The following is a 17,034-nucleotide window of genomic DNA, read 5'->3' on the forward strand; positions in this document are numbered from 1 at the left end:
ATATTTTTTTACTATTTTTTTATTTATAACTGCTGGGTTGAACATGGAGCCTTATAATAGCTTGGCTAGTCCTCTATGCCTGACAAATTCCTTCACCATTCTTTGATGATAGCTAGTTAGGAAATAGGTCTTGTGACCCTTTGTGACCATGTACTGATCTTCAACCAAGATGCTCCAGATCTCAACCTCCCAAGTAGCTTGGCATACAAGTTTGATCTTTGCTTCCAGCAACAATCTGTAAATCCCTTTCCTCTAGCATTTGTTAGCTGTCCAGAGCATGTTTCAGAAATGAAGTAATGTAGGCAAAAATAGTTCCAGAAGCTGGTTAATCCAGACTCAAATGTACTTTTTAGCTACTTGCACCTGAAGAAACTAATTGTAAGCAGAACTCTGAGTAGCCAGGTTTGGTCCCAAGTATACTAAGTAAGTGATCAGATGATGTGAAAGAAAAAAGCAAATGTGGAATCTTTTAGAAAGGAATTAAAAACTGGAGCCATTGCAGCAAATCATTGTGAGCCTACTATAGGTTAAGACAATTTAAATGCAGAATTTTCAAGAATTTCCAGTAGTTAAGTACTTTAAATATCAACTCTATTCTTTCAATAGAAACACAATATGAAAGGTGAATTGAGAGATACCAGAATAGGAAATTACAAAGATAACTGAAGTATTAGTTCTTGTGTTACCTCATGCAATACATTATTTTAAATACTTTTTTTATTGTAAAGCTACTGTACAGAGGGGTTACCGTTACATGAGCAAGGTACTGAGTACATTTCCTAACAAGCATTATTACCTACTCTTTTGTTTTTCCCCTACCATCCCTTCCCTCTCACCTCCACAACCACCCCCCCATAATTTTTATTACTATTTAATTGTTTGGCTCTGGTCCTGGGGCTTGAACTCAGGACTTGGTTGCCCTTGCTGAGGTTTCCTTCCTCAAGTATAGTGTTCTATCACTTGAGCCAACACTCCACTTCTAGCAATGATTTTGGATGGGGGATGCCTTTGGGGAAGAGTAGTTCAGTGGGTAGGACAGTCTCCTGTACTTTTCTGCCAGGTCTTTTTGCAACCATGGTCTTCAGATCCCAATCTTCTAGCAGGCCAGGTTGGGCTGGAGTTGACCTCCTCAGGACACTGCTGTCCCTGTGTTCATGGCCCAGAAGCTTGTGTAAGAGCCAGGTGGCTTTTCTGGATGTTGGTGTAGGAGCATCTGGGCCTGTCGGCCTCGGCTCATCTTGCTTTGGGCAGCCCAGAACCTGGCACTCACAGCTTTCAGACGCCATTCTTGGTGTTGGCAAAGCCGCAGGTACAGCTCTAGCCAGGCCTTGCCCTCTGCTGGTTTTTAGTCTTTGAATGCTTTTCTACACCAGACTTGCCCCTGCTTGTCTGTACTGCTTTGGGCCAATGTCCTAGGAAGTTGTGGGGAGGGGACTTGTAGAAGGTCATGCAATGTGCATCTTGGGAGACTCCCTACTAGGATGTGAGGGTGTAACAGGCATGAGTCAGGGAAGGGCTTAGAGGAGGAAATGTGGGAGGAGGTGGGGCAGCCAGAGGACTATATAAGTCAGGCAGCTGGCAGGCAGAGTCACTCTGGACACTGCCGGGCAGTGCTATGTGCCTCGAAGTGACCGACGAGAGACAAGTGTTCTGAGCACAGTGAGTGATCCATGGCATCCAGGAAGCCAGGTGAGTGGCCCAGGCACCTATGTAAACGTGGATATGGTTGGCAAAAGGATGGAGGTGGCCAAGTGGGTGTGTGGAGCTGTGAGGCAGATTCAGGAGCGCCTGGCCTCCAGCACAGATGCAGAAGAGCGCCACAAATCCTTGAGTCTGCTCTCAGTCATTCCCATCACAACAGAAATCCTTGCCACCACGGGTGTCAGAAGCATAGTGCAGAGTTTTAGGAAGCACCCACAGGTGACAGGTTTGGCCAAAGAACTGGACAAACACTGGAAGACCTTGGCTGTTCTGAGTCACAAATCAGAGGCTCTGAGCCAGCTCCCTGACCAGAATGGAGGTCTAGAGCCCAGGAAGTATGATCTTGGGCAGGGGGAGGGGCAAAGGCAGGTGGAGGAAGGTGAGAGGGAGCAGGAGGACCTGTTGAAGGCGTCAAATGTGGATCTGTTCTCTCAGAGCAGGGCGAGTGAACCTCTGGATTGAGGAGTCCAGGTGTGTGGTTCCTGCATCTCTGGAGACCTGGCCAGGGGTAGCATGGTGACGCAGACCGCCGAGTGGGTGTGGGGAACCATGAGGCTGCTCCAAGAGCACCTGGCCTCCAGCACACATTGGGAGGAGCTCCGCAAATCTTTGAGTCTGCTCTCAGTCTTGCTCATCATGGCAGAAATCCTTGGCACCATGGTTGTCAGAGACATAATGAAGGGTTTTAGGAAGCACCCGCTGGTGGGCAGTATGGCAAAGGAGCTGGACACACGCTGGGAGACCTTGGCTCTCCTGAGCTGCAACCCAGGGATTCTTTTGGCGATTGTACACAAGGTCTCTGAACAGGATGGCGCTCAAGAGCCCAGGAAGGAGGCTCTTGTGCTGTCAGAGTCAGGGTGGGTCCAAGAGGACAAGTTGAAAAAGTCAAGCATAGTTTGTGACTCCGGGGGAAAAGCCATGGTGCCCAGGAAGGGAGGCCCCAGCTCTGGGCCAGAGACCCCATGGCCTGAGAAGCTGTGTGAGCTCCAGGGACCTGGCAAGCAGACTGCCAGCCCTTGACCCAGTAGCAGGTGGGAGAAGCATCCCGGAGTGGCCCCAGCATCCTCTGGGGGCAGCATCAGTCCTCATCACTGGTCCATGGACAGCTCCAGAGGCTTTCAGGACCCCAGGCCTACTGGTACCAGGGCATGCCCGGCATTGGCTGCCCTCTCAAACTATAGGTCAGAGACTCACCAAGGTGCCCACAAGAAGGTCTCCCTTGGGAATGCCAGGGATGGGGCTGGGCCAGACCAAAAGAGGGGTGCTGATCCTCTGTGGAGGAGAAAGGAGGATTAGGCCCTCTAAGGTCAGACCTCTGGCAACCCAGAGAAGCTGTGTGGGGGCAATTACCAGAACAAATCCCAGTAACAGCATGAATTCTGGGCACTTCCACAGTCTTTCGAGGATGCCCTCAATCAGACCCAGCTGCTGCCGAGGAGACAGAGGACTAGGGGCAGGATTTGTGCCACTGTCTCAGCTCTAGGCGGTCTGAAAGGGAATGGCTCTTATGGCCCCAGTAGACCTGCATAGCTTAGTCCTGAGGGTGAGCACCAGACAACTGTCCCCAGTCCCAGCCAACTATACAGCCAGTGTTACCAATTCCACACAAGAAGCCAGGGTGCCATTGGTGCTGCTCAGCACTAAAACCCCTAATTTCCCTGGGTTGCTGGCCAACTCGGGTGGGCGGCCCAACCTGCAGTGGATGTCCCCATTCCCTCCACCTGGTCTCAGAGCCTCTGTGCCCTGGGAAGTGGGAGAAGGAGAAGGAAAGGGGGAGGAGAAGGAGCAGCCTTGCCTTTGTCAGAATGTCCCTGAAGATGCTCCATTGCTCCCTGACGCACCCAGGAATTCCAGGGCCTCCCACAACACAGTGCTCCAACCAGTCCCAGGCCGCCCTGCATTCTCCTTACACTGGTTTCCAGGACATATACCCCTTCTCTGCACCAGCATCAAGGTAACACTCACCCCAGGCCAATGGCACACAGGGTCTGCAAGCAGTGAGTGCCAGGGCCTGGCCTGCCCAAGCCAAGAAGAGCAGAGGCCAATGGGTCCAGAAGCGTCTACACCAACCTGCAGAAAATCCTCCTGGCCCTGGTGCAAGCTTCTTGGCCAGAATGTAAGGCCAGCCATGTCCCAAGGAGGCACAGTTAGCCCAAACTGGACCCCACTGGGAGGTTCCACATCACCACTCACCTAGCAAGTGCTGAGGCATTGCTGGTCAGCCAGGAGCTGGAGGTGTACGAGGAGGAAATGGTGCTGGTAGTATTGCTAGTGCTCGTGGGGGTGGAGGAGAGAGTGGTCTGGGAGGCAGGATGTTTCATCCCCAAGCTCAGACAACAGCCTGTGCCTGTTCCAGTACCACCATGGCTGCCCCCAGGCCCATGGGCAACACCGGAAAGGCCGCTGATATAAGAACTTCCTGGCTCATGGTCAAGACCATTCTTGAGAACAACCAAGGCAATGGCAAGTTCTCCTGGTGATGAGCTCTGGAAGTCTGGAATTACATGGAGATATCCAAAGGACACTGCCCACTGGTTTTCCCAATGCCTCTTCCAGGGCAACAGTTTCACAATATGTCCACTCTTACCTTACCCCTGGGACAATAGCACCTCATGGCTACTCCTCCCTCCTTAACTCTTGCCCTTGTACAACTTGAAGGAAGATATCCTAAGGAACAGTTATCTCTCACATGGATTGGGCTTAGAAGATACATAAATTAATAAGTCTTAATACTCTCGAGGAGGGAGGTGCTTTTTTTCCCATTCATAGGGAACAGCTGTGTGAAGATGCACCATGTGCCCACACACAGTCCCACATAGTGCAAACATTGTGCAAATCAGCTGTGGATAGGGAAAACACTCAAACATGGTCAAAATCAGTGAAATTAATTTTATATCAATATATAAATGAATACATGCAATACTGTGGGCGGATTTCAAATCACAGGGAACATCTGTATAGAGCAAAGAATAGACACACACACGTACACAACAAACACACACAATCAGTGTGTTTGTGTGTCTCAGGATCAAATAAAGCACAGACTACTCAGTGGGCCTCTGGATAGGGAAAAGTAATCACATGTTTTCCAAAGAGAGGAAAAGATTGAGGACCTCTGACTCAAGATTTCTATCCTAGGTACTCAGGAGTATGGGATCAGAAGACAATGATTCCTAAAAGATCAGATAGGAAAGTACAGGAGCCTGTCATCTCCACTGAACTACTCTTCTCCAAAGGCATCCCACCCTGAAAATCATTGCTGGAAGTGGAGCTTTGGCTCAAGTGGTAGAACACTATCTTTGAGGAATGAAACCTCAACAAGGTCAACCAGGCCCTGAGTTCAAGCCCCAGTTTCAGAGCCAAACAAATAAATAGTGACAATTAAAAATTTATGAAAAATCTTGTAAATTAAAAAGGTTTAAATATTTTAAGAATATCCAGGTGAAAGATGATTCATGGAAAAGCTGAGAGATGCAGGTGGTGTCTCTCAACCTGGGCTCCAACTGGTGAGGCAGCTGGAGAGGCACACTGGAGCCAAGGGGTTCATAGCCAGGCCAACTGAGAAACCAACACTTCATGTCCTATGAAGCATTGTGTGTGAGGGCTCGGAAGCAGAGGGAAGAGGAGGAGGAAGCAGTGGAACACCATCTTTATCAGCACAGGTGTGGATGGACATTACTTCCAGGTGCTTGATAAACCTGAGGCAACCACCCCTGTCCACACCACATTATATACATCAAGAGGGAGAGGGTCCAACAGCACTGGTCTTGCAAAGCCCCCCTTTCATTTCCCCTAGAATGCCGGAGATTGGCATGTAGGATATAGAGAGGTGTTAGCTACCATTTATTTCATGCCTTCATTCAGTGGGCTCTGGTGGGAATGTGATGGCTGTCAATGACATGAGTGCAAAAAGAGGTCTAGGGTGTTTCTTGTGAGCAATGAATGATGATGAGGCAGTAGCCTGGCTCTCACATAGTGTCTGAACATCTGCAAGATTCACTGGAGTGTAATGCATTGTCTGTAGCTAACAATGTCCTGTGCTGATCCCATGCAAATAAACCTGATGCTCTGTCCTTCCCCTCATCATAGGTAAAAAGAGCTTCCAAACTGCTTTCTGCTTCAAGGGGTAGACTAGCACAGCTGGGTTGAGGAACATATTGCATGCTGTGACATGATAACTGAAGATCCATCAGGGTTTTCCCACATGGAACAGAGGCAGTAGGAATCCATGTTCATCACTCAGATCTGCATTAGGAATGTTCTGTGTAACCATAGGAAGCAAAGACACCTGAGCCTGTGCAAGATTCTATCTTTCTCCATAACCACCAGCAACCTTCTTGCACACTCAGTCATTAGCTAATATCCAAAAGCAGACACTGTCTCTGTAACAGAGCATGTACTGGATTACCATGTGGCTCATTTCTTTTACCTTTTCCACCTAGAAGTTTCAACACCAAATATAAACTTGGGTCTAATACAAATTTATCAACTAATGAGGGGAAATAAAACCACAGTGACCATCAGTCTAAATAGAAAAAGTGATGTTTACTCTGATATCTTTTTTTTTGGGAGGGGGTCCGGTCGTGGGGCCTGAACTCTGGGCCTGGGTGCTGTCCCTCAGCTCTTCAGCTCAAGGCTAGCGCTCTACCACTTAAGCTACAGCGCCACTTCCGGCTTTTTTCTTTTTGCTTATGTGGTGCTGAGGAATTGAACCCAGGGCCTCATGCATGCAAGGAAAGCACTCTACCACTGAGCCACCTTCCCAGCCCTACTGTGACATCTTATACTCACTGGACCTTATTCTTCTGCTTTCTTGTGATGACATGAATATACACCTTTATTTTATTCTTTAAATAGTTTGTATAGGCAGAGTACTTATTTGCTACTTCCATGATGACAGCATTGTAACGGGGTTAAAAATCCCTGTCAATAAGGGTTTAAAGTTGATAGTATTTTTTTATGATCATCACAAAAATCAGAATGTAATCAAACAATATATCAATACACTATTCTGACAATATTACTATCCAAATTTGAAAATATATATGACTTGTTTATTTGTTAGGAGCTGATGCAAATATATGCTTTCCATTTGATTTCTCTTAAAATAGTGCTATATGACGAGTTCTCAATATGCTTTTCATTTCAAACATTTACATGGTACAATGAAAATAAAAGAACACTTCCATCACCAAGGTAAGATAAAGAAGACTTCAGTCAAGAGAGTAAATTAGTTTAGAGAAATATCTCAAGATAATGGAAATTCCTGCTAACTCCAATTGAGAAGAACTGGAATTTGACCTTAGAGCTTCCTGAATTCAATGGTATTTACAACCATCTGGTCCTTACACCAGCAAAACACTAGGGGTCACTCAAGTCATATATATACAGACATTTTTCTCATTACAACTTCTGGACTAAATTTTTCAGACTCCATTCAAAGGATAGGAGGAGAAAAACAAAGGAGAGGCTAATAATGTTCCACAGAAATGTACTCATTACATTACTCATGTAACTATAAATCCATCTACACAGTATCTTTGCAATAAAATAAAATTTTAATATGTGGTTCGAAGACCATCCTGGACAAAAAGTTCACAAGACCCCTTCTAAGTTGATAGTGCTTGACACAGTGCTGTGTAGCTTTTATCCTAAGCTATGGAAGGGGGTGAGATTTGTAGGATTGCATTGACAATTGGGTTATTTTAACTTCATATTCACCTTTTGCTGCCAACTTAGTGGGACTCCAAGATGTGGTCTTTAGCTGCTTCTTTCCTTGAAAGTAGAGAAAGGTCTTCAACTACTGCATAGGATGCATAGCCCTCTGGCCAGCTATTCATGGAGCACAGGAGAGAGCTACAGAGCAAAATTCTACCTTTAAACTGGATTCAGATGTAGAGAAGAATGTTAAGAAATGTCTACTTAGGGGATAAGAGAGTTCAAACTCAGAAGCTACTTAGAAAAAAAAAAACAGGCAGGTTAAATTCTACATGCCTTGAGATTCAAGGATCTACTCCATCCACCCCGTTTGGAGTAATGCTTTGTGCTTTGTGACTAGACATCACTTTTATATTATGCAAACACTCCCTGTGTGATCAGAAAGAACATCTATTTCAGCCTTGGAAGGGAAAAGTGTGAATTAATCTATCCTCAAACAGTGAGGGATGGGGCTGTGTGTGATGACAGAGTCTATAAGACAGTGTGCAGAACCTGTGGTCCAATCATGGTCCTCAAGTTGCCAACATTGGTCTCCAAGGATGGCAAAGAGTTCCCTCAACAAGTAGTTTTCCAAGGCACAGGAGGCACAGCAGCCAGACAGTGTCGTGGCCCCAAACAATAGCACTTGGCAACACAATGGACATTACAAGGCAGTGCACCTGCCTCAGTCTTTTCCTAAATGGTCGCCAGATCGTAGGCACCTGGGGACTCCTACTTCCACAAAAAACAACAGGATTAGGAATTTGAAGCATGTCAGAGGCAACATAGAGAAAATGGTACTTTTATTTTTTAATTTAATTTTATTGTAAAGATGCTGTACAGCGGGGTTATAGTTACATTTCTAAATCAATGAGTACATTTCTTGTGAGTATTGTTACCCTTTCTCTTATTGTTCTCCCACTATCCCTTCCTATTTTATATTTTTTATCATCATCCTTATTCAGCTTCTTTGCTTGTCTGGTCCTCTACAACATGAGCCACACCTCCAATCCACCTTCTTGAATGTTAATTAGGATTTGATCATGATCCTTGAGATCTTCAGCCTCCTGTTTGGTTAGGAATATAGTCATGAGATACTGATATCTGACAAATGTTTTCATGATTACATTTTCATTCTATGAGCTCATGACATAATTTGTACTGCTTATTCATTTTGCCTCAGTCCAAGTTTCCATATTGGATAATTACAGTATTAATGGTTGGGACAGCCATAACCACACTTCACAATTTTACTGTTCAGAGTAGCAGATAGGAATTGTTTTGTCACATATTTGATTGCTGGAAGGGGAAATAATGTTTCTGTGCAGCACTGACAGAGCATCCTGTTCTACAGCAGGTTTTAATGAAGGTCCAGTGAAATTTCAGCCATTGCATTGAGAAAAATGAACAGTGGAACAACTCTTGAGTTTTAATCTGGGAAATTTACATTTCAAATATGGGCTCCTCTTGTGGGTCCTCTACATACAGCCTGGGATGAGATGAAGTAAGGTTCTCACTAAGAGCTATAAACCTTGACAGGATCATATTTTGTAAGAATAGAAATGACAGTTACTGAGAAAATTTTGCTCATCAGAAAATTAAGCACTCTGTTCCATTGTACACAGAGAAATAAAAAGAAATATGTGATTAAATAGGTGCACAATTATCATGAAGAAATAAGATAGGTTTACTAATTAAATTGTAAAAATAAGTCTATGGAATTTTATATTCACATTTTTAGGTGTAAACAACTCTACTGTTATCCACTTTAATTTTTTTTAATGTTATGAGCTCACTAACTGTAAGAAAGGGACTTTTTCCTCTGTATCTATTTTTTCAGCCATGACCACTCTGATTAGTTTATTAGATCCAATAACAACATTTCTATCATTTTTTGTAAATTTTATTTTATTGTAAAAAAGCTGTACTGAGGGGTTACATTTACATGAGGACGCAGTGAGTACATTTCCTGTGGAACATTGTTACCCTTTCCCTAGGTGTTCTCCCTCTATCCATTTCCTCCCTCACCACCTTCATCCCTTCACCCTCTCCCTCCTCCCACCCGAAGTTATAAAGTTCATTTCCAATATACTCTCTTGTGGATATATGTTGCAATGCGTCATCTTATGTCTTTGTTTCACAATTTTGTTATTCCCCTTCCCGTCCCCAAAATAGACAAATATATGTAAAAGATGCAGGGTATCAAAACCAAGTACAGTAACAACAGGGGATATACCGTAAGGGGAAGAACATACAAAGGAAACAAAATAATCACATAGTACATTAAAAATAACAATAAAGAAAGACCTCTTGTGTCCATACCTTGGGTTTCATTTCACTTAGCATCATGTTATATGGTCATATGTACATAGCTTATGAGCTTTTTCTGATCATCTGATAAAATTGTCCTATACATACACTAATTATTGTAAATGAAGGAAAGCTTGGGACCTATATGTCCTTTGGTTTGGCTTACTCCAGCTTAGGTCTCTGGGATTAACTGTCTTTTGTTGCCAGTCCTGTACTTGAACTCAGGGCCTGGATGCTATCCCAGAGCCTCTCTGTGCTCAAGGTTAGTGCTCTACCACTTGAGTCACAGCACCACTTCTGGCTTTTTCTGTGTATGTGGTACTGAAGAATTGAACTGAGTGTTTCATGCATAGTAGGCAAGCACTCTACCAGGACTGACTGTCTTATTTCACAATTAGCCGGGTGATTCTTACTCTATCCTCATATCTATTCTTCTTCCACCTGCAACTGAGAGCTATTCCTCTAATTGTTCTACTCTCAAACCCATCAGGAGACCTTGTCTGAACCAGGACTGCATGTTTATCATAAGCCAGGTCCAGCATCAAAGCTCTATGCAATATGTGGAGGGGAGAGAAGAAGACATGAATTTATTTCTATAATCTGCTGTGGCTCCAATAGTGTGTGAAATAGTTCAATTAGCAGGGTTGCTATAGGAACCTGTCATGTAGGGCCTGATATTGATGGACTCTGACTTTGGCAATGCCTGGTCTGTGAGCTACTGGCCTTGGGGAGCACTGTTATCTTTATGCACCTACAGCAACTGCTTGGACTCACAATAAGATGGTGGATTCATTGTCAAGCAAATGTCCTGTCAGTGTCTTCCCAGTTGTGACATCCAGCACTAGGGTGAACAGCTTCCTCACATGCTGGATTCCAGGTGGGAGCCTTCTGCATCGTACTCTGGATTTATCACCTGTGGCATTTTCCCTTGTCTTCTCTGGGCTTTGCAGCTCTGGTGCTTCACTTCACACTTCACTATGCTACATGTCATCCTTTCCGAGGTTTTTTATATCATAAACTCTAAGTTCAATCACTCAAAACTTCTTTAATTATAAATTCCATTAAATGGGAGGTACTGTAGGAATTTACAGAGTTAAGTTGAAGTTTAGTTCAACCTTGATTTAGAGAATAGCTCAGGTTCTGAGGAGGAATAAGTTGGATTAAGAACATTAAAGCATGAATGTTATCAAGATTTCAGGAGGCTTGCAGCTCAGAAATGTACAATGATAATATGGGTATGCCTGTAGCCAGGTCTTTTCAGTATACAGAGAACCAATGCATGATGTTAAGTCTACTGGATGATGGTGGTGGGAAATTCAGAAACAGAGGACAGCAGCCTGGAGTTGATAACAAAACCCAATGGCTAGCCTGAACATTGTACACCATAGCACAATACTGCACATACTTTAATGTCATACTTTTCATTGTCTTTCATTAAGTCTTAATTGATACTTGTCTATCATCTATTTATTTATCACTCTCTCTATCAACCTACATACCCATGTAGGCTGAGTAATTGAATTATTGTGTCTATGATTAACAAATGGGTTCAAGGAAACCAAAGACTTAGAAAATCTGATCTAAATCATTAATTCTACATTTTGGGACCATTTTTGCTTGAAAAAATGACTTAGCTAAAATGCTATCATGAAAAGTGTGTCATGACCCATGTATAAATTAAAGTTCACTGTATTTAACCAGAGAGGCATTCTGTCCCCTGAACCCCAGAGAGAAACACATTCTCTTCAGGCACAACAGTACCCTGGTATTGTTTTTTGTATCTGGGGCATCATGTCTGGGCTGAGATACTGAAATCTGGCATGTTGGTGCAGCTGTGCTGGCCCCTTCCAACCCCTACTGATTTGCATGTGCCCAGAGCACAGCCCACTGCCCTGAGCAGTTCTTGAAAGCTGCTGACACCCTGGGCAGGAGTCAGTCCTAGTGAGCACACAGCATGGACATGAAGGCCCCTGCTCAGTTCCTGGGGCTCCTGCTGCTCTGGATTACAGGTAAGGAAAGAGTACGCTGAGGATCTCCTCAATCTGCTGTAGTCAGTGATGCTTGGCTGTTCATGAAGCTTTCTTATAACATGCTTGATTCTATGTATACTTATTACTTTTCCAATGGCAGGTACCAGATGTGACATCCAGATGACCCAGTCTCCCCCCACTTTGTCTGCATCTCCTGGAGACAGAGTCACCATCACTTGCCGGGCCAGTCAGGGCATTAACTATGCGTTAAACTGGTACCAGCAGAAACCAGGAGGAGCTCCAAAGCTCCTGATCTATGGTGCAGACAATTTACAATCCGGGATCCCCTCCAGATTTAGTGGCAGTGGATCTGGGACAGAGTACACTCTCACCATCAGTAGCTTGCAGCGTGAAGACATTGCCACTTATTACTGTCAACAGTATTATGATAGCCCATCCACAGTGATAAAAACCATAACATAAACCTCCAAGAAGCAGAAGTGTGAGCCTGGGCTGTCCCAGCTGCTTTCCTCATACTTCCTCTTGCAAGAGCTGTCCTAGAATCAGGACAGGAAAGATGCCCAGGCTATCCTGGACCAGCGAGCTTCTGTGTCTCAATCTTTGGAGTAAGTGTAATTATAGTTGTGCGATACTGGCACTGGCCTGAATTTTGAAATATTAAAATTACATTCCAGACTATAAACATGGAAATACTTGAATTTATTTAGGTTTTTTAAATCTTGAATAGATATTCACAATGTGCACAAAGATACTTCGAAGTTATTTCAAAACTTTTATATTGAGAGTTTTCAATAGTTCATGCGTGAATTTCATCAGCAAGTGAAGACAGTTTGCCACTTCCTTTTTCTGCTTCAAGTCTTTTGTGCTTTTTTCCAATTAGTTGTATCTTTTCTTATTGCATTTGGAGAACCTCAGTACAATTTTAGGTACAGAAGGTAATAGTGAACATTTCATACTTTAATAAAACTTGAGTGGTAAATGCTAAATAACTATATCAATGAGTACAAAGTTTGTTGCAGAGTTTGGCTCTTTTTTGCAAGGCAAACGCTCTACCACTGAGCCACCTTCCCAGCCCTGCCTCTTTTTTGAAACAGGTATTTTCCATTATTCCTGGCCTGCTGATATGTCACGGATAGCTGTTGAGGCTATTAGAATTATTTTTTCACATAAATGGAGACAGCCTATAGTTTTTCTCTTTAACTCAATCAGAATGATGAACTGCAGAGATCAGTTATCTAATTTTAAAAGAGATTTCTACTTGTGGAATATATTCGACTTGATCAACATACATTGCCTGAGAATAATAAGAAAAATGAGAGAGAGAGAGAGAGTGTGTGTGTGTGTGTATGTGAGAGAGAGAGAGAGAAAGAGGTGAGAGAGAGAAGCAAAGTAAGAGATGGATATGAATGGAAGGAGAGAAAGGGAGGGTGAAAGGAGGATAAATTTAGTTTATTTCTATTGTCTAAATCCTAGTTCCACTTAGCAATCAAGCAGAAATTACCAAGAGAAACATTGAATGCAAACAACACTGTTGGCACTGGGTAAACAGCCATTCTGTGCTCTCCCCTGCAAGATTCACTGAAGGAGAGATGTTTCTTGAGCTTAGTCCCTCTGTCCTCCAGACCAGTTCCCACCAAGAATCACTGAATCATCTAGCTCACTCAATGGTCTCTGTTTTAAGCTCAAGAATCTAGCAATCTTTGACAGTCAGCACAACAACATTGACGTCTTTTATTTATAGAAAGAAAAATGGAAAAACCTCAAGATAAAGCAGATCTTCCTTAAGTCAGAAGCCCTCTGATTCTCAGATTGACAAGTGAACATATGCATGCAACTTATGCATCATATTTCTGTATTTATACCTGATGTATAAGATACAGTACATAATAATTAATATAAATTATATGAAATATATTATATGCTATTTTGTATATATGATGTATTAAGATATTAGTCTATGATTTTTCTGAATTTCCCTATTTTATTGTTTTCACATTTTTTGTAAAGGTGATATGTAGAGGGGTTACAATTATAAATGTGAGGTAAGGAATAGATTTTTTTTTGAATAGTGTCTCCCTCATTATCTCCAAGGTCTACACTGCCAACTACTCCCCCAGCCCAAGTTGTAAAGTTCATTTCCAATATATTGTCTAATAAGTATTATTGTCACATTCTTTTGTTATTATATGTTATGTCATTTATTTATCTTCTTAAGACTTACCAAATTTTTTAACCAATGTATAGGTGAACTCTTCCATTTTTACAAAATATTGTCCTACTGATTATAACTGTACCTGGAAATATATCCAACTAATCATAAGGAATAACTTGGGAAAAAAACTGACTCTGAAAGAATTTCTATGGTGGGTATTGAAGTTTCCACTACTAAATATCATGAGTTAAGTATTAGGGAAAAGGTATACAAAAAGGTGAATTACGAGCAAGTAAAAATGACAAACATAGGGCATCTCTCTTTTACAGGCAATATTCTAACTGTGGATGTAGGAGGAAATAGATTGAGGAGGTAGAGATGTAGTGTGATTAAAGACTTCAGGGGTTTGTTGTCATTGAAGAAAATACTTAGGATTATGAGTTATTTGATCCTATGAGTGAAAATAGCCAAGGGAAAAATTGGTCCATGTATGGAAGAAAGTAAAATCCCAGGGAAAGATACAGCAAAGTGTTCAGCACTACTGTAACAGTTACACAAACGAGGATGCTGAAGCAGACAATTAAAGAACTTAGTAGCTGTCACACTCCATAAAGCATGGAAGGGCGGGGCCACCAGGGCACATTGTTTGACCTCAGGCTCACAAGATAGCAGCTGGATTGTGTCTATTGATGTGCATTTTACCCTGAGTCTGCAGAGACATACATGGAATAGAGTGGCACAGATGAAAATGCTTTCTTGAGACACATGTTGCAGATGGAAAAGGAGAGTTTAATTTTTATTGGGGAACTAGAAGACAGACAGGGAGGACATTCAGAGCCAGAGAACTTAAGCCAAAGTAAAGAGCTGATAACACTGTCCTTCAAGACATAGATGAAACTTAAAAAAAAGAAAAAAAGAAAACAAGCAAACAAATATAACTATGTAACTGCATAAAATAAGCATTTTTTCCTGGCAGAAACAAATATTCCCCTATCCCTACAAATATTAATTTGATCTTTTAGTGTTCCAGATAAAGATTCATATCTTTCCTACTCTCTGGGTAGATATACCTTGTAACAACACTGGAGACTTATAGTATGTGTGCATGTATGTGTGTGCACTTTTGTGTGCATACAGGTGTGAAGGGAGACATGGGGAAATGGAGAAAGGTGAGGATGGAAAGAGACACTGCAATGAATGTAAAGAGGGACTGTGTGTTTAGGTATGGACACCAGAAGGAGGGGAGAGGACAGGAGATGGCAATAGTGGTATTGTAACTGAAATACAGAATATAAATGTCATCAGTATAATACATCAGAAGTAAATAGTAATGGAATAAAATATCCAGTGGTAAGTATGAGCAAATAAATTGTATGCATGTATGTATGGAGGTTTAAAAATGAACTCCTTTGGACAGGTAATATATGCAAATGGAAATGAGAGGAAATGGGAGAAAAGGAAGGAATGAGGATTCATAAAATCTAGTTTCTCTAATCTTACAAGATGCAATTTTACAGTATGACCATTAGATGGCACATCTGACACTGATCACACAAAGCCCCCAATAAAAAAATACTAGAGGGGAAATAAGAGAACTATGTCTGCTGTCACTAGTGACACCCACTGGAACTCTGACCAGAGCAACAGCCCCAAACATAAACTCGCAGCCACTGGAACTCTGACCAGAGCAACAGCCCCAAACATAAACTCGCAGTTAAGTAGCTTCTCCTAGCAGGATGGATTCGGGGGTGAAAGTCTCTGTCCTTGCTGATTCTGAGACTGGAAGCCTGGAATTGCCTCTATCTCTGCATTCTGTATGGAACCAAAGCTGTCTCTAAAGGAAGGAGTTGTGTCTCCTGTGTGTGTCCTTATGGGGAGTGACCTGCAAGGAGGAAACGAATGTTAAAAATGCAGTCATTACATCCAATGCATGTCCTAAAACTTAAGACAATTGAGGAAAGAGGTTGTTTGGGAAGGATGGGAAAGAATGATGAAAAGGGTGATATTGAATAAGATGCATTGTGTAAATAAACTGCTTTATTGAATGGCAACTCACTTGTACAAATACTTAGAGATAATTTTAAAAAGAGAGGAAGTATAGTGAAGAGTGACTTCCATATAACCAATGTCATTAGAAGAAAACATTCCAAGACACTCTTTCTCTAGCCTTCTTCACAGGCAACAAGCCTGTAAGGACATGACAAAAATGTGAATTATCAGGACAGTCAGGAATCTTGGATTTACCAAACTTCTAGAAAATTAATCCCAGTTAATTAATGAACCTTGCTCCAGGTATTTTGGCTTCTTACTGCACATAAGCCAAACGAATATAACAAAAACCAGCTCTGCCTGAGCAGGAACAGCCTTAGGAGTTGACTTTGGGACATAGAGTCCCTAACTTTATTATTCTCCATCCTGAAGCTTTGACCTTGGTAAGAAAGGACTACTGAAGCTCCAGACCCAGTGTGTCGGCATTGAGCATGACTGTATCCTTCTGAATGAAGATATTTTCCCGTTTGATCTGAACAGAATGACATTCACTAAATAGCCTGCTTGATCAGTATTGATTTTTGTTCTCACACTTAGATATCAGTGAACAAGTTATGTGGTCCTTATATCCAGCTTTTCTCCCTGCTTCCCAGGATGTGGGTGATCAGCAAGATGATTAACAGCATCCTACACAGAATCCAAGTTTTCTCATTCTGGGAGAGAGGGGATGCTGTCTGTTTATTTCCCTTTGTAAACAGGAGCTTGAATCTGAGGATCTCTGCCAGGCTTTTGTGGCATACATAGAATCTAGGATCATGATATTAGAGGGGGTCATGTATGCCCATATGAGAGTTTTTTATCATTTCTTTCCTTTCTTTATTTTTTGTCAGTCTGGGAGCTTGAACTCTGTGCCTGGGCACTGTCCCTGAGATTTTCAGGTCAAGGCCAGAGCTCTACCACTTTGAGCCACAGCGCCACTTCTTGACCATTTCATATATTACTTTTTAAAGTGTAATCATACCTGTCATTGATAACACTTGATCCAGGTTTCTTACAGTAAAGTCATTAAGTGCAGGTCAGAAAGGTGAGGGAAGGAGGGGAGACCCTGCAGATATGCAGCCCTGAAGGGATCATATGCAGTCACCATGTGGGAGGGGAGAGGGAGCTGCAGTATCAGTGCTGTCCCCAGCAGGT

The 17,034-nt window shown here is 42.6% G+C and overlaps 1 gene segment (V, D, J or C); it reads left to right on the plus strand.

Moving 5' to 3' along the window:
• Window positions 1-11,566: 11,566 nt before the first annotated feature.
• LOC106000966 lies at window positions 11,567-12,529 on the plus strand. The segment is given in 2 exon segments: window positions 11,567-11,717; window positions 11,839-12,529. Coding segments are annotated over 2 exon segments (378 nt in total).
• Window positions 12,530-17,034: the final 4,505 nt, after the last annotated feature.

Source organism: Dipodomys ordii, unplaced genomic scaffold (genome assembly GCF_000151885.1).
Source record: "Dipodomys ordii isolate 6190 unplaced genomic scaffold, Dord_2.0 Scaffold255, whole genome shotgun sequence".
In the NCBI taxonomy this organism is placed as follows: Eukaryota; Metazoa; Chordata; class Mammalia; order Rodentia; family Heteromyidae; genus Dipodomys; species Dipodomys ordii.